Below are 25,283 nucleotides of genomic sequence, written 5' to 3' on the forward strand. Positions count from 1 at the left end.
TTGAGAAACAAACAAGAAACTATAACTAAAACAAGTCCTATTTCACAATTCCTGATTCTGATGAATTCTATCAATAGTAAGATCCTGACCAGAATCCAGGTTTAAGCAAGTAACATTTGAGGATCAGCAGCCTTTACCCGATCTCATATCCATTTCTATCTCATCTACCAATATCAAAAGTATAATACATCTGACTCCCCTAACCAAGAGAATCTTCTGCAATAAAAACCAATTCCCATGAAGCCCAATGATCCATCTTCTTCACAATTGTCTGTTTAGCAAGTGCAGCCTTAAGCAGACATCTCCAGGGTCCATTCCAATCAACCAAGATCCTTACCAGCTACCTTAACTCTGGTAAAACTTACTAACAAAAGCCAGGAAGTTCTGCTGGTTAAGAAATCATGTATGACAATAGGAGAGGGACTTGTTTCAAACAAAGTAACATATTTTAAAGCACACCGCCAAACTGCTAACCTTTGTTTAAAGCTCTTGCCATCCAAATTCCAACTGCAGCTTCTGTTAACTTTTGGCATTTGATACTTGTAAGGCACCCAAAAGGAGAAGAGCCTACCATTCCTACCATTCCTACCCAATCAGATTTACTAGATCATGATTTATTTCTGAGTGTGCATTTTATGTTTTCCACTTAGGAGATTTTTATAGTTATGGATATTAAATGTCCTAGCATTTGAAAATATTTAAATGAAAAAACAATTACCTCTCTTTGACATTAATATACACCTGCCTTGGGTGCCAAAGCAGTTGATATGTCTTGGCTATTAAAGGCCTTCTATCTCACAGTCCAAAATAGCTCCCATCTGGTCTTAAGTTTATTAGTTATTTGTTATCTGTCAAACACTAGAATTCCTGCCTGGAATGTTGTTCTGTAGCAAATGAGGGATATTTTAGGTTGTAAGAAAACAGGGTTTAATCCTGTATTTGCTCTACTTCATTTGAGTAAGATTTATATTTCTTCTGTCATCTGCATAATTCTCTGTCCAATTTTTTCCCAATATAACTGATAAGAATAAAATAGATAAATAAAACTATTTATTTATTATTTGGGGCTGGCCTCTAAAACAATGACCCCATGTTGTCAGAGAAGGTACAAAAAGCTCTCTATCTCCTTTATATGGTTTATTTTACCCTTTTTTGTTTTACTTTTTTGAGCCAGTCCTGGGGTTTAAACTAAGTCTGGGCACTGTCCCTGAGGTTTTCCTTTCATTTTTTTATTTTTTCCAGTTCTGGGGCTTGAACTCAGGGACACTCTCCCTGAGCTTCTTTGTGTTCAAGGCTAGAGCTCTGCCCTGAGCCCAAGCACCACTCCAACCTTTTTCTAAGTAGTTTCTTTTTTGGGAGATAAGAGTCTCATGGACTTTCTGACTCAGGCTGAATTCAAACCACAATCCTCAGATCTCAGCCCCCTGAGTAGCTAGGATTACAGGCGTGAGCCACCAGCACCTGGCTTCTCTGAGCTGTTTTTGCTCAAGGCTATCACTCTTTCACTTGAGTCACAGCTCTAGTTCTGATGTTTTGGAAATTAAGTACAGATAAGTGTCTCAAAAACTTTCCTGCTGGGGCTAGCCTCAAAAAAATAATCCTCAGATCTCAGCCCCCTGAGTAGCTAGGGTTACAGGTGTAAGCCACCAGCACTCATTTCATTTGAACATTGTTTCTATACCACTAACTATATGGTAGAAGACAAAAAAAAAATCTTAAAGTGATACACATTTTGAAAGGGCCTCATTATCTGGGTGTCTCACTTCAGCATCTCAAATAAATAACTGAGGTGAATTGATTTTTGTACAGTATTGTGAAGTTTGGGGACAGAGTTCTCCATAGGATAATTAACCAAGTAGACCTATATCAATAAAAGATAATGAATTCATGGGAAGAACATTTTTCAAAAGAGTGTCTCTTGATCAATAATTATTACTTCATACCTGTTTCCTGAGTTTAATACCAGAACCCTGGGGTAAGTATTTACATTATTTATGGAATTGGGCTTTGTAACACAGAGAAACCCAGCAAAAGTGACCAAGTTGGTCTCAGAGAACATTTGGGAGCTGCATCTGCAGGATGCCAATGGACAGGAGGACCTTATTGTAAAAGACAGCCTTTAGCTGGGTGCCAGTGGCTCACACCTGTAATCCTAGCTACTCAGGAGGCTCTAAGGATCGCAATTCAAAGCCAGCCCAGGCAGGAAATCCATGAGAATCTTATCTCCAATTAACCACCAGAAAACCAGAAGTGGTGCTGTGGCTCAAGTGGTAGAGTGCTCGCCTTGAACTGAAGAGCTCAAGGTCTAGAGTTCAAGCCCCATGACCAACCGGAAAAAAAAAAAGTCGGCCTATAACCAGGGATAGCAAACTTAGACACAAGATTAGATTTAAGGTAATGGGTGCAAACTGTACACTTTAAAGAGGAGGAGCCCCAAAAGGTAAGCTTGCAAGGGCTGATCCACTGAAGGATCCACATACTATCTCTGGGACCCCAACATAATCACAATTTACTATTCAGTGGCATTGCTCAATAGGTAAGTAGTTTCTCTAACATCTTCGACTGTCTATTCTACTTTGTAGACTTTGTAAGGTAAATTCAAAATAACCCCTACTTCTTCTTCCAATAATTACTTGCTATCACAGAAGGCCTTCAAGAGCTAAAACAGTTAGGCTAAAACTTGTCACTTAATATGCTCTCTTCATCCTGTGTCCCTAAGCATACTCTGATTAGTGGTCTATGTTATCATGGTACCAGATTATACAGGCTCCACGACAAATCCAAAAGATATTATGTAAGACCTCATTATAAACTGTAAAAGCAACATTGACCATTGTCCCAGTGTACAACCAATGGTTTTTATTTCATTCTCTGTATCAAAATAAAGCTCAAGAAAGGCCCATCCATTGTTTGTAGGCTATTTGAAATGCTCTGGTTTACAGAGTAGATTTAATAAATCAGAGATCCTTTGGGGGGAAAAAACAATTTTGTTCATCTGCATGTTGTTTTTTATGAGTAATACAGCTTAGCTGGCTTTGATTTATATTCAGGTTCTCTTCCGTTATTCTCTTCAGTCTAGCTACATTGCAAAAAACTAATGTGTGATATTTCCAGTCTCTGTTATCTGTTTTGCATAGTATGTTGCTTTGGCTTATCTTAGAATTGAATTTCTGGGAATTATTTACATTATTAAATAAAGAATATTATTGTTTAAGTGTAAAGTAGAGGTAGATAAAGGTAATTTCCTTGCATTTCCTATTCTGTTACTGTTCCTTGTCATCATTTAAAAAAAATTCCCTCTATGAAACAACACATTACTACTTTTAAATGTCATCTTTTTAAGACACTCACCTAAACATTTAAATTTAGGATTGCAAAAGAAAATACTAATTCAGGTGATCACTAAAATTCATACCAAACTTTTAATGGCATTTTCTTCTCAAACAATGATACTTCATAAAGAACAGCATATATTCTAAAATAAAGTAAGAATGTTCTTATTTTTAAACTGTCTTTCAACTGTTGCATTAATGAACTATATCTAAAGTATAGTTCAATGGTCCTCATAGGCTCACCAATAAAGAGGTTGGGATGAGAGTCTACCTGCACTTCCTGTGGCTGCTCCTCATCACTGGATGCATCTAACTCACTCATCTTTAATGCTGTCTTTAATTTCTCTTCTTAAATAAGAAAGCTGCATTCCAGGACTTCATAATTTGCAAGCATATAAGATATAAAATGAAGCCTTTATTATACTTAAGCTCAGGATATTCAAAGCTAGAAGGAATCACAAAGAGAAATGAAAAGCAAAGGGCTTTTGTACATAAATGGTATTGATAACTATCACTTTTTTATTTTCAATCTGCATATTGTCAGCGAAAATTAGTATCATATGTTCATTTTATATGATTTTATATAAAGCAGAAAAAACATCAACTAGATTAGACAGTATCCCTTGAATATATATCAGCCAATACTGCTCACACTAGTTTATCATCCCACCACATGTACATGATATGATGGTGCCTCAAACATACTTACCAAGGACTAATGTTTAAATTGATTTAATAGGTATCTAATGAAATGTATTAACTTTAAGATCAGTGGATAAACCCACAGTAAAAAAAAAGGCATTTGTAAATAAAAGACTGTTGAGTGAAAAGTATTTTGAGAAATTTTAGGGTGAAACTGATTCTACATATACCTTACACAGAGTTACAGACTCTGATAAAGAACCACTGAATTTCAGAGCTGAGATAACCCACATTCATAGGGAAGGTGTACAAGGCCCAGAGAAATTAGGAATATCCTCCTGGTCTAACAGCTAATTAAGGACAGATCAAAGCCTAGATATAGTTCCAGTAAATCCTGCTCTCTCTTCTTTCTAGCATGTCTGCCTCTTCTAGTCATTTGTTTACTAACAGGGTCAGCTTTCTCATTATGACTTTTAGATTCTGATCACGTTTCACATAATGACAGTTCTTTAAGAAAGTCTCAAATCCCTTAAAAATTTATATACTCACAACTATTCTGTTAAAGAATATAGATACAGGCATTTACTATACATAGTAAGGTTGTAGCTAAATAATATAGATGCTGCCTATATTTTTGTCTAATTCTCTATGTAGAAGGGGGAATGCAGTCAAGAATTCGAAGTATATCTTTCAAAATTAAAAAAAAAAGGGAGTGTTAGTGGTAGGTAAGGCCTTGTATTATCTTAGATAATTTTTCCTACCAATTTTCCTCTTTCTGCTATTTTACCCAACAGATAAACTTTTCCCTAATCTAGTTTCCATCAATTTAGGTTTTCTAGCACACACGCACAATTTATTCACAATTATCTGCTTCTCTCTTCCATTCTAATATACCCACATCACTTATGGAGCTCCCCTCTGTCCCTTTAAAGCTATATTGAACTATTAAACCTTTCCTTCTACTGAATATGCGCATTGTTCACAAGCACTGTGCACTAGTGAAGCCTATTTTCCCCAAATTTGACTCCAGGAGCAATCAATCTTTAATGGGTTTCTCTATTCTTCCTATCAGTAGTATCCAGATTCTACCCAGGCTGTGTGACATAATTAGGGCTTTTCTACATGAGAAAAAATAGCAATTATGTCTAAACTACTCTTCAGGATTACAGGGTGACAATCTCCACACAAATCACTGTTGAAGAATACTACATTTGTTTTAAGTATCCTGGGCAGCCTTACTCTGTGACTGCTTTTTGTGCAAGCGTTGCTGATTTTTCTTTTTCCAAAGCAGTTCTCCCTATAAAAGAGCCATGTGTTTAAAGCCCTGCAAGACACAAAACATATTGGCAAAACATAGTCAGAAGATGTGCAAAAGAGAAAGCAGCAAAAAACAGTGATTAAATATCTTCTCTGCAGAAAAAAGTGCAGATCAGGAAAGAATCCTCCCATCCCTGTGCAGCACGCAGGTGACATCTGCATCTGCACTGAGAGGTGAGGGCGGGCTTCTGAGATGTGACTGGACCAGGCTGTGTTGCCATGGAAGTGTGAGGCGCAATTTCCTAAGCTCCTAAGCTCCTGTGTACTCTTCTCAGCACTTCTGGCAACGGTGACAGGTTCTTTTCCTTTGTTCAGAAACTGCTCTGGAAACAACCCTGCCTCCTTCACAAGGCATTGAAAGACTGAATTGTGTGGTCACATTGTAATCAAATTACATGAGAGGGAGATTTTTCATTTCCATTCCTAAAATTAGCCTCTTTGTGTGTGTGCTAACAGCACAGAAATAGCAACACTTGCTGAGAGGGCCCACTCAGTGGAGATCCCAATTGCCAGGCCTTTCAAAAGGGTCTCCAGGAGTCCTGCACAGGGGCAGGTGGGCAGGCACAGGACACCTGGCAATTCCCAGCCCTTACTGATTCTGAAAAGCAGCCCTCAAATGTTGGTCTCAGGGGCGGGGGGGTGTGTTTCAGGAAGGGCCTCCAAGGGGCAACGTACACATTGTGTTTGCCAAGCAGATGTTGCTGCCAGAGCGTTTGATCAAAAGGAATAGATTTCCCAGTAGGACTCTTCATAAATGTTCTTAATTGACTCTGGACCAGCAGCAAACAGTTTGCTTCATGTCTCCTGCCCTGTTCATGATGCAAAACCCAAAAATAAATGTGGAATAGGTGAGATGAGTTTAAACATGATTACTGACTTACTTCAGGCATATATCTAAAGTCTTCAAAGGGTAGCACTGTTTTTTATAATAATACATCATCCAAAATTGAAAGAATCTTTTTAATTAAATAGAATTCTTCACTCCATGTAGAGTATGTAAACATTAGCTCTATCTGGATTAATAAATCCCTATGACATCAAGCAAAACACAATGCAATGAACAGAGAGATCTAACCAAGGAATTGTATGTGGACTAACCAATCACATCTCCATCTTCAAAATTCAATATTAAAAGCTCTGCTCTATCAGTCTACCTCCCACCTACAGTTCACTCTGAACAGAAAGCCTTCTCTATGACCATGTTCTGTTACATGTGAATTTTCCATGTAGATGTGAATATCTGTGAGTGTGCAAGACAACTTTATGATTCTGAAGTATTATTTTAGAAAGTGTCAGGAAGGAATAACATAGCCCTATCATTTGTGACAGACACCATTACCTCAAGAAAAACAGCAATGGTATCCATCACAAATGAAAAAAAAAAAAAAAGCCCAGCATTAGGCATGAACAGAATGAATGATTAACAAATCTTAGATTGATACATACATACAACTTTAAGATAAATGTTGAAAGAAATGAATTTGACAAGTTAAAAATAGCTTTAGTAGCTTATTACACTGAATTGCATTAATGGTGTTAAATGATTGCAGAAGGCACTGTGCATAATGCTAAAAGAACATAAGCTCAGGTTATATCTTGGTGGGAATCCATCCTTAATTAGCTGTCAACCACTTTAATACCCCTAACCTCTGTGAACCTGATATATGCCTTCACTAGAAAAGGGGTTGTGTTATGAGATCTGTAAGATTCTACTCAGCTCTGAAAAAAATCCGTAACTTTGTATCCAGAAAAATGTGTTTATACTTAAGTATATTTAAAAAACAAGTATATCCTTTTTTAACATAAAATGTATCAGAACTAAAACATTATATCATATACAATGTTATTTATAAGTGGCATTTATGTTATTGTGGGTGATTCTATATTTTTGGAATCAAAGTTGGTAACACCATAGGTAGCATTTACCTATATTGGAATAACATGTGATCTTCATTTGGGGTTCACATCACCTCAAGTATTTGTGTAGTGAAATAGACCAGTTTGAGTACTGTAGAAAAATGGGATTATATGCTACCTTCTTAAATATTTTTAAATGTGGTCATTAAAAAATGTTCACATCTGTTTATTTCCTTGAGGAAGGAGATCTTTATTTTTTATCAACTTTTAAAAGAGGTATTTCTTGTGAAATAAAATATCCAGCCAATAATACTGCCGTTTCTACAACTAACAAAACTGTTCTTACTGTGGGATGACCTGGCCTTCCTGGAGCACTGAAATCCCACCACACTTCCATGGGCCCTTCTTACCACTGGGAAGAATCAGCTCAACCTTTACCACTGTTCTGACCGATGCAAGACAGAAAGCCATTATTTACACCTGGGAGCACAAACTACGAGAGCTGAAAAGAACTTCATCTACAATTGAGCAATTTCCCCTGACCAGAAAGAAACAAAAAGCACCCATTCCACCTGGTTTATTTTTAAACATGTATGCTGCTAAGGCAAGGTTGTGCCTTTCTCATCATTATACACAATACAAGGATTCTGAGAGGAGATACCTTCCTCAAAAATTGCTTTTACTATCAGCAGAGAACCTGGAACTGGCCACAAAAGATAATTAATACTAAAAAAAAAAAATGTTGGTATAATTTGTGGAGGAGAAGGGAAAAAAGAAATTGTTTAAATAGGGATACAGGTGGCCTCATTGCAACAATGACATGTACAAGACGTTATGTCGAAAAACGAACTTTTCAACTTTGGCATGGTGGGAGAAGGGGGGCGGGACGGTGCGGGAGACGGGAAGGGGAAACAAAGAAGGAGGTAACAATGCTTGATAAGAAATGTACTCATTACTTTGCCCATGTAATTGTCACCCCTCTGTACGGTATTTTTCACAATAAAAAATAAATAAATAAAAATACCTGATATACTTACTATTCAAATTGCTAATTATATTCTGGGGGAAACTGACACACTTCTAAAGATTTGGGATTTTAAAAAAACCAAAAAACTTTCTAATCAAGGCACAGTGAGCAATCTCTCATAATTGAAAATCAAGTGTTCAAATACTGAGACTAATTTATTCAGGAATGTCAGCATGTAGCACTGAATTGACCTTGTAACTAACACTGAACAGTCAGAAATAGTCTCTATAGGGAAAACTCATCAGACCTTCTTTGTAATAGTACAAATAATTTCTGAACCAGTTGTACATGACTTGTGTTTTCTAGGCCAGGTCTCAGTCTGTCATATGGGTGTCCATTAAATGATTTTCATTGCTCTGAGATCTCTTTACTGGGTTTAATCCTAGGATCTCATTATGTTGATGTTCATGTTCGTTTGAACTTATAAAAGTAGTTGTGAATAGTCGTGCTATCATATCTATCTTAGCTGTAAATGAAGACAATAGTCAACTTATTGTAGTATTAAAAATTTAGCAAATATTCTTTTAAAGCTGAGACCTATTACGGTATTTCTGTATCTTAATAGCATATTTCAAATAGTGAATTTCTTTTGCACTAAGTTACATTGATAATATAAATGAATGTTTAACTAAATCTAAAACACTTTCTCCATTTTTAATATCTCTGATATAAGCAAGAATCCAACATGGTATATTATCTTTTCTCTTTTGAAATGATATATACAATCATGGCATTTCACAATCTTTCTTTGCCATTTCTGGAAGGGAAAAACTAAACAAAAAAAAAACTGACAGAAAAATAGCAATGTGGTTAAAAGAATACCATTGACCAGTTGAACTTGATAATCACTATTTAATCTCTTCTAGTTTTAACTTTGCAAGCATTACAGTACTGTCTTAAATAGATAATGTCAATACAGCTGAGGGCTATTCAGGTTTCCTTCCACAATTTTAACAATGCTACAGATCTTTAAAAATCAAACTTGTCCTTTTCCTATCTGTTTTTAATAAAATGACATACATGCTACATTTCAATGGTTGATACAACCCTCAAATCTTAGAGAAATTAGTGTATTGTTTATAAGCTTGTTCTTGTTTCTTTTCTTTGATACTCCTTGCTGCCTAAAAAAATGGCACAGCCATGTCTTATATCAAGAGTCCTATAAAACCATAGCAAGAATCCAACATGAAGAGAAAAAACAACTTGAAAATAGAAAAGGAAAAAGGGGGAAAGGTAAGAAAGAAAACTCTGTATTATTATTATCCTATGTAATAACATAAACAATCTTTTTCCTCATCATAAGTTTACATATATACCTACATTTATATAATAAATTGAGAAAGAGGAGATTCATTTTATTAATTCCATGATTTCTAGGCAAATAGTTGGCTATTCGATAGGAGAGAAAGTACTTCTTTTTCTTTTGTCAGTTGGTCGTGGGGCTTGAACTCTAGGCCTGGGTGCTGTCTCTCAGCTCTTCAGCTCAAGATGAGCACTTTACCACTTGAGCCACAGCGCCACTTCCGGTTTTCTGAGTGTTTTATTGGAGATAAGAGTGTCACGGAGTTTCCTGCCCGGGCTGGCTTTGAACCATGATCCTCAGATCTAGCCTCCTGAGTAGCTAGGAATATAGGCGTGAGCCACTGACACTCAGCAAGAAAGTATTTTTTATATGTGGTACATGGCAGCCAAAATAATCATTAATGATCAAAATTAGTTTTTAAAAATGAATTTTAAAAGTATTTACAACCTCTCTTCCTGTTTACTAGATATGAGATATATTTTCCCTTAGTAACTTATAAAATAAAAACTACCCACCCTAAAGTGAAAAGAAAAGAAGATTTAGAAAACTCACAGATATGAAAATAAATTTTATGTCTTCACATTTATTAAGGAAACTAACCCTAGAATCAGTAGATGTATTCAAGCCCTCAACAAAACATTTTGGAAAACCACCATTTCAGAAACATGATTCTCCCCAATTTACCATCCTACAGAAACAATTGTGTAAGTGAAATATATGACAAAGTATTAAATATCCCAGAGAAAGTGTTCCATATATATTCACCAGGGGAAAAAAGAAATAAAGTCCCAAGTAAAAACTGTCAGTTACTGTCAATACTTTGTTGCACTAAAAGAGCTCAATTTTGTCACAAAGAATTTTAGAAAGTACTAATTTAATTAAAATATGAAAACTCCAAACTTCCTCCAACTTTACCTGGCTCATAAATTAGCATTTTTTTAAGTAAATCCCTCCCCTATCTCTACTGACTGCATGCATGATGTAGATGGGAAGTATTACCAAAGTGTCATTATTTCCCATTCTCCTCTTAAAATTAGTACACATGCTTATTTTGGACACTTACATCCTCCAGTGTTCCCACTGGAAATCTGGATAATAGGATGACCGTCGTGAAAATTAACATACTCTACATGATGAATGGCTACTTACAAAATGATGTCTACCATTGAAAGGAAAACACATAATTGAGACTTTACATTTCAAATAAGAAAGCTAAACTCCAATGGCACTGACTAGCTATGAGCTTCTGGAAGTCACCCACCTGGGGTAGCATGCGATTTTCTTCTTCCAGCTGTCTTACTCTTGCCTCCAGCTGCCTAACATAGGACAAGGTTGATTCTAAAATTGAAAAGAAAGAACTCACATTATCCACACAGGTCTTGTTCAGTACACTGTCAGGATTTTTCTGGCTTGATTTGTTCAATCAGATTAAGTGATTGCTTAGTCTGTTATTTAAAAAAAAAAAAAAAAAAGGAAGGAAGAAAGAAAAAGACTTCCCAGAAAAACAAGAGCAGATACTATTTTTTGAACCTGCAAACAGTTTTGAACAACTGAACAGTAATAAGCAGAATTAGAGAAACTTCTAGATCATGAGATTGAAGGGTTATATACACCAGTGAGCACTTTCAACTTTAAGCATCTTGAAGACAGTTACCCCTCTTTTCTCATTTTGTGCATTCTTTTATTTGTCTCCCACACCAGGCATTTTTTGCAATATAATCCACAAGCAAGATAAATTACCAGGATTATTAACAGTACAGAATAAACAAGTGTCAAATACCTTGTTATCTTCATTTTTTCCAATTAATAGTTCAAATTTCAAGAGCAACATTTGTTCTGAGAAATCTACAGGTGTTAACTACAACATTCAAAAACCAGCCATGGCAGGACTTCATAGTTAAATGTATGGTGAATTTTCACTCAATTTTGGCTGTCACAGAGACCCAAATTAGTTTTTTTTCTTTTCAAACTTTGGGAAGGCTATTGTCAATAGCATTGACATTGATTCTTGTTTTCAATTCTTCATGGATCAGATAGATGCTAGAAGCGATGAATCAGCATCAAACGCAATTTCTGTTTTGTACCCAAACTCTTGATAGCAAGATTTGTCAAAAAGAGGGTTCCAGATAGAGAACTATACCATGTCATTTTTATGGAAGAACTTGATAGTAATTCTCCTTCACTGAAATGAAATATACAAGTAAACCAGAGTAAAGCATAGTTGCAAGTTATTCAGCATCCAGGAATATATTTCAGGTGTGGTTAAAAGTACATGGTAACAGAATCCCTCTGGAACATAATTCCATAGTTAATACTAATGCCACGGACACTCCTTAGAGGTTCATGTTCTTTGGCCTTAGAAACACACAAAAAAGCATAATCCAAGATGACACTGCATTCAAGAGGCAAATGTATGGAGCCCCTAGTAAAGTTACTGTTGCATGAAAACCTTGACTTGAAATTCATCATGCATGGGATTGGGAAGGTGGCTCAGTGGTAGAGTGCTTGCCTGGCATGCATGAGGCCCTGGGTTCAATTCTTCAGCACCACATAAGCAGAAAAAGCCAGAAGTGGTATTGTGGCTCAAGTGGTAGAGCACTATCCTTGAGCTGAAGAGTTGAGGGACAGTGCCCAGGCCTAGAGTTCAGGCCCCAGGACCAACCAAAAAAAAAAAAGGTCCCATGGCTCCCCTTATTTGCAATAACTAGTATATAACTAGTATATATCTGAGAAGTAGAAAAGATCAGATAAGATGATGTTAAGTAAAATGAACCTCAAGATAAGGACCAAGTGGTTTTTTCTTTCTTGCTATTGCTTCTAATGTATTTGTAAGGTGCCATGTGTTTTTTTTGTTTTTTTTTGTTTTTGTTACTTTGTATGTCCCTCCCCTATGGTATAACCCCTGTTTTCACTGTATTTGATGTTGGTATAATTTGGGGAGGGGAAGGGAAAAAACAGATTTTTAAATAGGGATACAGGTTGACCCATTGCAACAATGGGATGTACAAGACACTATGTTGGGGGTGCAGGGGAGAGTATAGTTGTGGAGATGAGATGGAAGGGATGGTAGGGGAAAAACAAAGGAGGAGACAACAATGCTTAACAATGCTTAATAAGAAATGTACTCATTACTGTACTCATGTAACTGTAACCCCTCCACTGTACAGTATTCTCACAATAAAAAAACTTATTAAATAAAAAAAGAAATTCATCATGCATGTGGAATATTTTTAAATCTGGGAAGTGCTTAAATGAACCCAATTCTTATTTTGTGATTTCAAATTGTGAAAGCAGCAAGCTAAGTTAGGGAAATAGTCCAAGCTAGTAGAGCACTTGCTAGGAAGCCCTGGGTTTAATTCCCAGTACTGGGGGTGGGAAGAGAATTAAAAAGCCAATTTTTTTACATATAAAATGTTCATCTTTAATTCATAAATATAACAATTAAGCTCATTCCTGCTGTGAACATAGCATGCCAGTTTTCACAATGATTTGCAGAATATCAACATTAATAGGATACAATGATGCCCATATGGAAATGGAAATAAATCTTGAGAATTACTCATCTATATATTTATATACAGAAATATAAAGTAAAGGAAACTGAAGATATTTGCTATAGATAGGTCTTCATATTTTAACTTAATGAAATGGGAATGTGTTGCTTTACTGACTTTTCAAAAAATGGGAAACATACAGCACAAAGGAGTAAAAAATTCTTGATTTAACTAATCTGCTTTTACACCAGCAAATGAATAAGTGATTTACAGATCCCTGAAATCTGATTATAGATGGCCTGATTTACAGTTTTGTAATTCCAGCTTTCTTGTCAAGAAAAATAGCCATTAGCTAAAGACCATCCAAATGAAAAATTGTTCAACCATATTCTATTAAAGTCACAAAAATTAATTGTTTTCTCCTTTCTTCACAATCTACACATATCTTTATTGTTCCTATATTGCCCTACCTCTATGGCTGTGATATTTAACACAATGGAAAGGACTCTATGCAAAGAAATTTGGGTGATATTTGAAAAAGGCCATTGAATAGTATAATTGTTTTATTTATTAATTGAGTGACTATCTTCAATCACTATATTTCCCTCTTGGAAATCTTCCACTTGCATAAATGATGATATGATACTGCATATGTACTTAAACATCTAAGGTATTATGGATGTCAGTTCATTCAAAGGGAATGAATTCTTGAGTTTTAAGGCAGAATTACAACAGAACAAGTCCAAATCTTCATCCCAAAGCATCCACTGAAAATGTGGCATATGAATAGATAGAGAGCATTTTAAACAGTTAAAACTAACTCTTTTTAATATTTTATTTCATTGCAAAGGTGATGTACAGAGGGGTTAGTTACATAATTAAAATAATTTTACCCCTCCCTCATTTTCTCCCACTTTCCCACTCTCTTACTCCCCTCCACTCCACCCTCCAAGTTACAAAGTTGTTTTTTTTCCAACATAGTATCTTGTGAGTACCACTGTTGCTTTGGTTCACCCTTTGCCCTTTCTCACCATTTGGTTATTCCCCTTCTCTTCCTTAAGTCAGAAAAGAGGTATATATAAGACACAGGGTACAAAAACAAAAACAAAACAAAAACCAACTGTGGCAACAGGTGATAAACCAAAAAGAAATAACTTCACACAGTACATGAATTTAAAAACAAAACAACTCTTGTTTCCATATCTTGGAGTTCATTTCAATTAGCATCACTTTATATAGTCATATGTACTTAGCTACTGAACTATTGTGATCCTCTGCTAGGACTATCCTAGACATATACTAATTATTACTAGTGGCGCTGTGGCTCAATTGGTAGAGTGCTAACCTTCAGCAAAAGAAGCTCAGGGACAGTGCCCAGGCCCTGAGGTCAAGCCTCAGGACTGGCCAAAAAAAGAACATGAGTCTCTGAGTTCAAGCCTGCCAAAAAAGAAAGAAAAATTAAATGGAAGCAAAAGTAAGGGAAATTTGAGTTCACCCCATTAACACTGTTTGATGGTTGGGAAGAAGAAAGGGTAAGTGATTATAGGTTCTAAGATTCTCAGGACACAAATTCCCTTTTAGTACTACAAGCTCAACTGCCAGGTTCCAGTATGTTCCATGAATGGTTCTAATGTGATGGTGATCGGTGATGGTGATCGGTCTGGAAAAACTAACACCATCATCACACCACAGTAATCCAGGTTGCAATATTTCAATATCCCCCAAAGGTATTTCTCTCTCCATCCTGAGAAACACATGGATAACTAGACATTAAAAAAACAAGGAAAAGCAAATCATAAATATATATGAAAGTCTAGTGACAATCTCAAGATATTTTTGATTGTCATAGACTTTCTAAACAAACCATTCCTTTCTGTTTCATAGAACCTACATATAAAAGTTCATAGCACCTTTTTATAATAAAACAAATGCCAGAAATGTGCACAATAATTCTACTAAATATTGTATTTTTCCAAATAAGTCCAGTTTTAGAGGTAGAGTGTGTCTTAGAGGTTTCCAAAATCACCCTGTCTTCCAAGCTCTAGATTTGCTTAGGAAACGAGAGAACCAAAGTGCAAAGGCTCATGACACTGGCTCCTAACATTGAGGTTTCATCAAATATAGTCAAAATATTTTGTTTCATTACTATGATACCACAGTGATTCTCATATGAGATCTTCTAATCATACGGTGATGTCTAGCTTCTCACATAGATGAATAAATGCTAAATTCCCCATTCTTCTTGGTTTTAGATATTTATGTTGGATTTACTTTTGAGTAACCTAATATTTTCACTAGACAGTAACCTTAACTTCAATTCTGTTCTCCTGAAATTTATTCAATGACTTAAAGGAGTTCAATGTTTTCCTCTGCCATTTAAAAATACTCCGACCAGCCGGGCGCCGGTGGCTCACACCTGTAATCCTAGCTACTCAGGAGGTGAGGATTGCAGTTCAAAGCCAGCCCGGGCAGAAAAGTCCGTGAGACTCTTATCTCCAATAAACCACTAGAAAACTAGAAGTGGCGCTGTGGCTCAAGTGGTAGAGTACTTGCCTTGAGCTGAAGAGTGCAGGGATAGCATCAAGCCCCATGACTGACAAAAAAAAATACTCTAACCAAAATATTAAACCCTCTTTCCCTCTCTCTGGTTTCAAAAGCAGTGTTTCTCCCTGCAGAAAGAAATAGCTCTCCTGGAAATCACTTGGGAATTGCTGATCATTGTGTGCTGATAGTGTATCAGTAATAGTTGCAATTCTCTCAGGCTTGTCAAAGTTCTGAGTGGTTTTGATTAAAATGCTGTCATACCTCCCAAATTGTAGGGCAGAAAATGAATCTGGTATTTAAACACTCCAATACAACCACATTTTCAGAAGCATAATGGAGGGCCAAGCACCATTAGCTCATACCTATAATCCTAGCTACTTGGGAGGCTGAGATCTGACCATTGTTGTTCAAAGCCAGCCTACACAGACAAATCTCCAAGACGCTTATCCCTAATTACCAAAAAAGCAAGAAGTGGGACTGTAGCTCAAGTAGTAGAGCACTAGCTCTGAGCTAAAAAGCTCAGAGACACTGCATAGACTCTGAGGTCCAGCCCCAGGAATGGAACCCCTCCTAGATAAATAAATAAATGGTGTAAAGGAGTAAATCATTTTGAAGACTGTAATGGCTGTAGGTTTAGCTTTTCTGTGGGTATTCTTTGAAAGTTTACCCACTTTAAACTTAGTTTGGCATTTCGTTGTCATTGCAATAGTATTAAGAGGTAAAACATAATGAGATGATTTATGAGGGGTCTCCCCTTATGGTAGGTTAGGCACCCTATAAAAGAGTAAATGTGGTCCCTCTTCCTCTCTCACCATTTAGCCATTGAAGATATGGCAAGAAGGTACTTACTAGATGCTGCCCATTGATTTTGGCTACATTCGGCTACATTTCCATTCAGTATAAGTTACCCAGGCTTTGAAATTCTCTTTAGCAGCAGAATAGACTAAACCAGCCTCTTCAACAAACAGTGCTGGCAGAAATGGCTACATATGTGCAGAAATCTGAAATTAGGTCCTTATATGTTACCATGCACCAGAATCAATTCCAAATGGATCAAAGATCTCAATGTAAGGTCAAATACCATGAAAATATTACAGGAAGGGATAGGAGAAACACTAGGGCTCCTTGGTACAGGTTAAAACTTCTTAATTAAAGATCCAGAATCACAACAAATCAAAGAAAGACTGAATAAATGGGATTATATCACACTGAAGAGTTTCTGCATGACTAGCAAGCTAAATACAAAAGCCCACAGAATGGGAGAAGATCTTCACTAGATATGCATCAGACAAGGGCTTCATATCTAAACTATGCCTAGAACTCAAAAAATTAAGCCCCCCAAAACAAATCCCAACCAATTAGTAAAGGGGCTTAAGGCTTAAAGAGAGACTTCTCTGATGAAGAAATAAGAATGCCAATGGACACATATAGAGATGGTCAACATCTCTGGCCATAAAATGCAAATCAAAACAACATTGAGATTTCACCTTCCCCTAGTTAGAATGGCCATTATCAAGAAATCTAATAAAAACAGATTGTGGCAGGGATGTGGCCAAAAGGGAACCCTACTACACTATTGATGGGACTTGTTCAACCACTCTGGAAAGCAGTATGGAGAGGTTCCTCAAAAGACTAAACATAGAGCTCCCCTAGGACCCAGCAAACCCACTTTGGGCATTTACTCAAGAGAGCACAAACAAGACTCTACTAAAACTACCAGCACAACCATGTTCCCTGCAGTATTATTTACCATAGCTAAGATATGGAACCATCCTAGATGCCCCTCAGTAGATGAATGAATCAAGAAAATGTGGTATATATTCACAATGGGATTCTATGCCTCCATCAGAAAAAACGACATTGTCCCATTCATAAGGAAGTGGTAAGACTTGGCAAAATTATATTAAGCAAAGTAAACCAGACCCAAAGAAATATAGGTTGCATGGCTTCTCTGATTTGTAGTAATTAGAATGTGCCTAAAAAATCTGCAAGTAAAAGACAAATGGAAAGTAAAAGACAAATAATTACACTTGGACATGGTAAGTTAAGCATGACTGTAAACATTCACCTAGTGGGACCAAAGGAGGATATTCCTAGGAGAGATCACAAAGGCGCAATAGCTATGTGCATATGGTCATATAAAATGATGCTTATTGAAATGAACTCCAAGAAATGAAAATGAGGTTTTTCATTTTATTTTTTATGTTTTTTTCTGTTTTTCCCCTTGTTTTATTGCTGTTTTTGATTTCTGTACATTGTGTCTTGTATGTAGGTTTATCTGATTTGAAGAGGGGAAGAGGAAGCTCTGGAACAGTGGGACAAAGGGTGAATTATTTCAGTAATGATACTCACTAGACACTAGGTTGAAAATGAACTATACAACTTGTGGGGGAGGGGAATCAGGAGGGAAAAAAATGAAGAAAACAAAGGAAGAGGTGATATTGTGCAAAAAGAAATGCATTCATTGATGGCATACAGAAAAGCCATTGATTTTGGGGGATTAATTTTATACCCTGCTACTTTGCCAAAGTTTTGAATCAGCTTGAGTAATTTGGGAGTGGAGACTATGCAGAGGCTGGAGGGGATGTGGACAGAAGGGAACCTTACTGCATTGTTGGTGCGAGTGTAAACTTGTTCAACCACTTTGGAAAGCAGTATGGAGGTTCCTCAAAAGACTCCACATAGAGCTCCCCTATGACCCAGCAATCCCACTTTTGGGCATTTACCCAAATGTTCACAAACAAGACGACACTAAAACTACCAGCACGACTATGTTTATTGCCGCATTATTTACTATAGCTAAGATATGAACCAACCCAGATGCCCCTCAGTAGATGAATGGATCAAGAAAATGTGGTATATATACAGAATGGAATTCTATGCCTCCATCAGAAAGAATGACATTGTCCCATTTGTTAAGAAATGGAAACACTTGGAAAAAATTATATTAAGTGAAGTAAGCCAGGCCCAAAGAAACATAGGTCCCATGGTTTCACTTATTTGCAATATCTAGTATATGTCTGAGTCAAGCAGAAAAGGACAGATAAGGTGATGTTAGGGAAATGAACCCTAAGATATGTATTCAAATGTTTTTTTTTCCTTTCATAGGATTGTTTCTAACACATTTATAAGATTATTTCTTTGTTGCTTTGTATGTCCCTCTCCCACAGTATAACCCCTGCTTTCACTGTATTTGATGTCAGTATAATTTGTGGAGGGGAAGGGGAAAAACAAGTCGTTTAAAAAGGGATACAGGTGGACCCATTGCAACAATGAGATGTACAAGTCGTTATGTCCAAAACGATCTTTACAACTTTGGTGGGGTGGGGGTGAGGAGGATTGAGTGTGGGGGCAGGGGGAGGATGGGAAGGGATGAGAAGGGGAAACAAAGGAGGAAGCTACAATGCTTAATAAGAAATTACTCATCTTGCCCATGTAATTGTAACCCCTCTGTACAGTATTTTCACAATAAAAAAATAAATAAAAATAAAAAAATAAATGTACTCATTACCTGACTTATGTAACTATAATCCCACTGTATATCTATTCAATATAAATAAATATCAAACACAAAATAAAAATACAATAAAAATGATTTACAAAAATGAAAGAATAGGCTAAAATAATTTCCTTCAGCAAGAGCCCAATGAACAGCCATATGATTCCAATTCATCAGCAATCGCTGCAATAAACCCCGAGCTCAAAACACATGGCTTGTCCTAATTCCAGGTTAATTCCACTACTTGCAGGACTTTATACATTCCTAAGAAAATTATTTCAGAACTATACATTCAAGGATATTCTGACAAAATGCTTTTCTTCCTCAAGCAAGCAAAGGTCAGCTTCCACTTAGAATTCAAATTATCTCTAGAAGTATAGTGATCACATTTCTTACTGTAATTTTGTGCTTTTCTTACTTAAAAAAATTCTTGGAGTTAGCATATTCATGTGTGTCTGGCTTTTTAATTCAGATTACACTAAGAGGAGAGGTAATTTTTTTAATGGAGCGCCATATCCAAAATAAGTATAACTGGCATTGGGTTTTCCTCTAGTCTACTATCTACCCAGTGAATTTCAATCTTTCCAGGCCTAGTTTCTTTGCCAGCCTGAAAGAGATAGGAGAGAGTTCCTTCCTATCTCTCCCTCCCATGAGGAAAGGTTTTCCCGTGTTCCAGTAGCCCAGAGTTCCCTTACCCCTGTCTCTAACCTACCCAGCCACTGGAGCTCCCTACCCCAGTCAGCCCAGAAAACTTTCCCTATTCTAGTCACAGAAAAAAATTCTAATAGAATTTCCAAAGATTAGAATATATTTCTTTGTACGATACTGTGTTTCACATTGTTCAGGCATTCAGACACAGCTAAATGTGATGTTGCAAAGAGGTCTGCACTGTTTGCTGTTGGGTTGATCTTTTTAAATATGAAGGTTAATGTTTTTATAATTTTAAATTCACTCTATAAATCTCTTTCAACTGTTTTGGTTCTCGTTTCCCATTAAAATGTATTGAATGCCTGTGAGTTCTCTCCTCTCTCCTATTTTTATTCTCTGTGTTTTCTTAAATATACCACATGAAAATACTCCCCTCATTCCCTACACAGACTGGTGCTGTTCCTTGTAAGTGTTAATGCATACTTGGATCATTTTATTTTTATTTTATTTTTTGTGAACACACTGTACAGAGGGGTTACAGTTACATGGGCAGGTTAATGCACACATTTCTTATCAAGCATTGCAGCCTCCTCCTTTGTTTACCCTTCAGATCCCTTCCCAGCCTCTCCCCCCCCCAACCCTCCACCCAATCCTCCCCAATTCCCCCCCCCCCCACCAACATTGTAAAGCTCGTTTTCGACATGACAACTTGTACTTCTCATTGTTGCAACAGGTCCACCTCTATACTTGGATCATTTTTTTTAATATTAAGGATGTCTTCATCCCATAGTGACTGTCTGTTGTATGTCAGATGCTCTCCTAGGTATTGAAGGTACAGCAGCATGTAAGAGTAACATTTGGGTGTTCATGGGGCTCACGTTCCAGGAGGGAAGACTGACAATAAAAGTCAGACAATTAAGGTATTTTATGAAGTGCATCAGATCCGAATGTTAGGAAAGAGGCATCCTGGAAAGAGGAGCTTCTTTAGGGAGCAGTGCCAGGGAACAGCTCTCTGAGGACAATGACCCGAGAAAAGGATGACAATGGAAGATCCTGGAGAAAATTCTAGGCAGAATAAGGACATTGCTTAGATCTTGTCTGGAAGACCCAGATTCTGGAACCTCATCATGAAAAGAGAAGTGAAAGCAACTCACAACAGAGATCTGTTTACCTTCTCACCTTCTTCCACTGCTTAAATTTCTCAACCTTTTGTGTTCACTTTTGGCTGTTTACCCTTAGAACTCATTTTAGACTATTTGACTCTTCAGCTTTGCCTGTAATAGAAACCTCAGCATTATGTGTGGCTCCTCTCTCACAATCTACTTTCCATCCCCACTCAAAAGTTTTGTTGATGCCACCTCCAGAACATTTTCAGAATTCCATTTCAGAAGAAACTATAATGAGTGTCCCTGTTTCCATTCTTGCCTCCCTCCCAGATGTGTATTTATTCACAATCAATTTGAAACTTACAGAAGCCAGGTTTTTCCTTCTGAAGAGCTAAGTTTGATCATTTCTTCCATTCCAAACTCAGCAGGAGTTTGATCTACATAAAAGCCCAAGTCCTTAAAAACTCTAGCAGGGCCCTACATGATCTGAACACTTGCTTCTTCCAGCCATGAAAGCTCTTTTCGATTCCAGAACACCATAGGCATGCTCCTGCCTGGTGACTTAGCTCTGATTGTCCCTTCTTGATGTGTTCTGCCCCTCATAATTTGATGAACAAAGACACAAATCTTTGTTCCAATCTCATCTTCTCAACAAGATTCACACAGGCTTCTTAATTTAATCATGCAATCTGCTACCACATACACCCCACACTCTTCATCTCCTTGACCCTGTTGTACTTCTTTCTATTTGTCACTACTACATCAACTTCTATTCTGCAAATTAACATACTCATCTGTTACATGTATAACAAAAGTTCTGTCTTTCCCCACCAGAACAGAAGCTACATAAGACAAGGATCTTTTTCTAAGGTGTTGCTTGGAAGTCTAACTTCTTTGAACAGTGTCTATCCTTATGAAACTTTACAGAATGAGCAAATCAACCAGTTATGTAGACAGGGCCCTGAAAGTACATTATTTCCTAATACAAGTCTACATTTTTAATCAATTCTGGCAGGGATTTGTATTTAAATGAAGCATAATACCAATTCTGCTGCGTTGTTTGAAATTATATGGACCATTATACTTTGGATGGAAAACTTAGGGCAAATTCTCCAGTGATGTCAGATCCAACTATTTGTGGCTAATTTCGCCAAGGAAATGTGAAACATACTCCCATCAGGCTCAGAAAAATGAATGTATATAACTAGGAGGTATGCTATTATCTGAATGATTATGTCCCCACCAAAACTCCCCTGCCTAAGCCCACAGTGGTAGTATAAGGAGATGGAGCCAGTAGTAGGAATGGGAAATAACGAGGAATGAGCTTATTGCCTGTTCAAGAGTTCTTTTGCCCTTCTATATATGATGACACAGAGCCGGGTGTTGTCTTTGAGGAGTTAGGCCTCACCAGCACCAGGTCGGCTTGTGTCTTAATTCGCCTTCCCCATCTTCAATACTGTGCACAATAAACATCTATTTATAAGTAATCTATTTGGAGTTATTTTGTTATAATAGCTCAAAGGAACTAAGAGAAGGCTGGAGTTTGGGGAGATATGTACAGAGAGACAGCTTGGGAGGAGTGCAGGATGTTTGAATTATTCCTAAAAAAATGAAATCTATGGACTAGAAATGCCACTATTATCTCAGAATAGAAACGCCCTTCCACTGGAAAACTGCTTATATCATTAAGGCTCTCTTTTGGTCACAAATACCCACTGGGTGGAATCTCAACTTCACCAGGACATTTTCTCCCCAGTTGTTCCTTCACAGAGTCTGCGGAGGGAGGAGGGGCATGCGCATGATGGAGATGCAGCATGGAGCGGTGTCAGACAGGCCCTGAATGAGGGGCTCTCAGCTCTCAGGCAGTGGTCCCTATCAAAACAGGGGTAGGTTTCTTTGTGAAGAGAAAAGCCTGTCCTTTCAAAAGAAAATAAAATCCAAGCAATGTGCTGTGTGGTTTACTTTAATTAGAATGAAGGTTGGAAATACTGACTCATGTTCCAAAAGGGCTTTGACAAAAATCATGAATGCGAGCGTAATGCCATGAAAATGCTGCATTTTTTGATACAGAACTAGTTTTGTTCATTTATTATTTTCTGTAAAAGAATAAATAGCTAAATGGATACCTAACATGATGAGCTACATCATGCAGATATTAAATATATTTGTATACATATAATATGTACCTAGATTATCTATATAAATATATATATATATATTTCAGATAAAAATCTGCCTATATCCTAATGCTGGTACCAGAAAATAACCACCAAAAATTTGTTCAAGCCTTTCTTGTCTCAAATGCACTTTTTAAGTGGGAGGAAAATGTTATTTTTGCTACACTTTTGTTATCATCCACATACTAACTTATTCCTTGGGGCTGTGGACTGAATGAGTCCCCTGAACTGCTTGTATAAGAAAGTTAATCCAAAAGTCATATGTTAATGGTGTCTGAAAGCCAGCACCTTTGGGACATAATTGAACAGTGTTCTTAGGAATGGGTTAATCCACGTGAGAGTGCACGGGATGAAGGGACTGGCTTTATTATACAAATGAGCCCACGCTGGCATGCTTGCCTTACCTCACCATGTCATACTCTTATCTACTCACCACATTGTGCCCAGGAAGCAGCCCATAGGCTAAGTCAAGCAAATACCAGCATCCCACTCTTGGACTTCCCAGACTGCAGAAACTGTAAGAAGTTCCTGTAGTCTGTTATAGCAATGGAAAATTGGGCTAAGACACTTAGGAATAGGGACCTGGTTGTTTCAGCGTCTATTTCTATGTAAAGGCTGGGGCTCCATGTGGCAAGACTTTGCCTTATGGTTCTTTTCCAAGATGCCCTAAGACAACCACAGTGCTCTGTATAGATAATCACCAATACCTTATGTTTGAGTGAAGGAATAAAAGTCTTTATTACCCTGTCCCAATTGCATGGGTGTTACTAAATGTGTTGTGTCCCCAGGACAGTTTGAAGTTTGAAGCAGTTAACCCAAATGCAGCCAGAGTTCTACCTATAAAACACGTAATAACAAGCAATCTAACTAAACACTGTCTTAGAGGAACTTTTTATGCTCTGAAATTGCATTCACTTTTACTCTTCCCCTTGAAGTGTCAATACCACAAAGGAGGTAGCAGATAGGTAGCAATAAAGTGGACTAAAAAAAAACCATGGGAGCTCTATGGGAAAAAAAGCTCAAACTGTAAAGAGCTATTTACCACGAGTACCACTTTAATAGCTATTCAGGGTCTTACTTTCCACTGTTCTTAGCTGCTGTTACTGTTGTCATTTTCCTAATGCCAAAGGATAAAAATGGATGTCATTTTAATAAATGTAACAATTTTCTCTCTGGTATGTGGCCCTCTTATAAGTACATATGTCAGTATTGTCAATAAATGCAAGGAAGATCTATTTAAAAAAAAACAAATTTTCAAAAGACAGTAAATCTATAAAAATGTTATGTTCTCTTAGGAAAATTAGTATTCCTTTTTATGTATGCCTAGATATTTTTGTAAACTTTACCGAGTTGCTTTTTTATTGCCATACTTTTCAGAAAAAAATATAATTTTTTTCAGATCAATTTGAACTTCAGCTGTTGGGATTTCATAAAAGTTTTGTTGAATGTAGCTTTTGTATGTTCTCTACAGTAGCTATGAAATAAAAGCTGGCAAAAGAAGCTCAAACTGTCATGATGAAGGCAGAGTTCTCTTCTATAAGGAAAGAAATACTTGTACAAACATTTACCATTCACTCTCTCTATATGGTGATTATTTCAATGACTCTGCTTAGATAAACAAAGTAGGGAAGACTACTTGCTTTGACACAAAAAAAATAAGCACACTGCTTGCCCTGTATACACCCCAGCCCCTTTAGCTTACATCTAGATCATCTGATAAGATTTGAGCATCTTATTCTAGAAGTAACAGCAAAGATCTGGAAATGAACTAACTAAGCAAGAACAGAACTTGAATCATCTCAAAGATGGAAACAAGCCTGAGATATTCAAACAGCAGAAAGGCAACTAGAGTGAGTCAAGTTGAAAGGCATGGGAGTCAGAAGAGGGAACATAGGAAAGATGTGCACATCTAAAGGAGCCTGGACTTGCAGGAGGGCAGTGAGGAAGGGAAGATGCACTGCATGTAGCAACATCTCACTTGACTTCTACTTGAAAATGGTCATTTGGGCTTCGGTGTAGTGGGTGAAGGAAAAAGAAACAAAATGGGAATTAGGGTAACCACTGAGAGAGCCATTGCAGGAGATGGATGGGCTGAAGGTTGACAGTGGCTTGTACATAAACTAGAGCAGCTGTGCAAAAAGAGCTAGCCAGATTCACTATGTCTCCAGGAAGTAGAAACAACAAACACACATATAGAGTAGAAGTGAGACAATAAGTTTTTGCTTTTTTTAAAGAAGTCAACGATAACTACTATATTTCTGGCATGAACAATTTGGAAATGGTGGTGGCAGTCATGTGACAGCTTGGAGAAAGAACAGGACTGGAGCTTAAAATCAA

General features: G+C 37.1%; 1 protein-coding gene across 3 annotated transcripts in view; it reads right to left on the bottom strand.

Moving 5' to 3' along the window:
* Positions 1–25,283, bottom strand: part of Ccdc85a (coiled-coil domain containing 85A) — a 183,349-nt gene that overhangs the window by 29,465 nt on the left and 128,601 nt on the right. For 2 of the 3 annotated variants that reach the window (XM_042691276.1, XM_042691275.1), the window contains exon 3: positions 10,740–10,816. The exons of the other annotated variant lie outside the window; for it this stretch is intronic. In XM_042691276.1, coding sequence (XP_042547210.1) covers positions 10,740–10,816 — 77 coding nt within the window. The remainder of the gene's footprint in view (positions 1–10,739; positions 10,817–25,283) is intronic. 3 annotated transcript variants of the gene reach the window in all.

This window comes from Dipodomys spectabilis, unplaced genomic scaffold (assembly GCF_019054845.1).
Source record: "Dipodomys spectabilis isolate Male_0828 unplaced genomic scaffold, ASM1905484v1 ptg000141l, whole genome shotgun sequence".
Lineage (NCBI taxonomy): Eukaryota > Metazoa > Chordata > Mammalia > Rodentia > Heteromyidae > Dipodomys > Dipodomys spectabilis.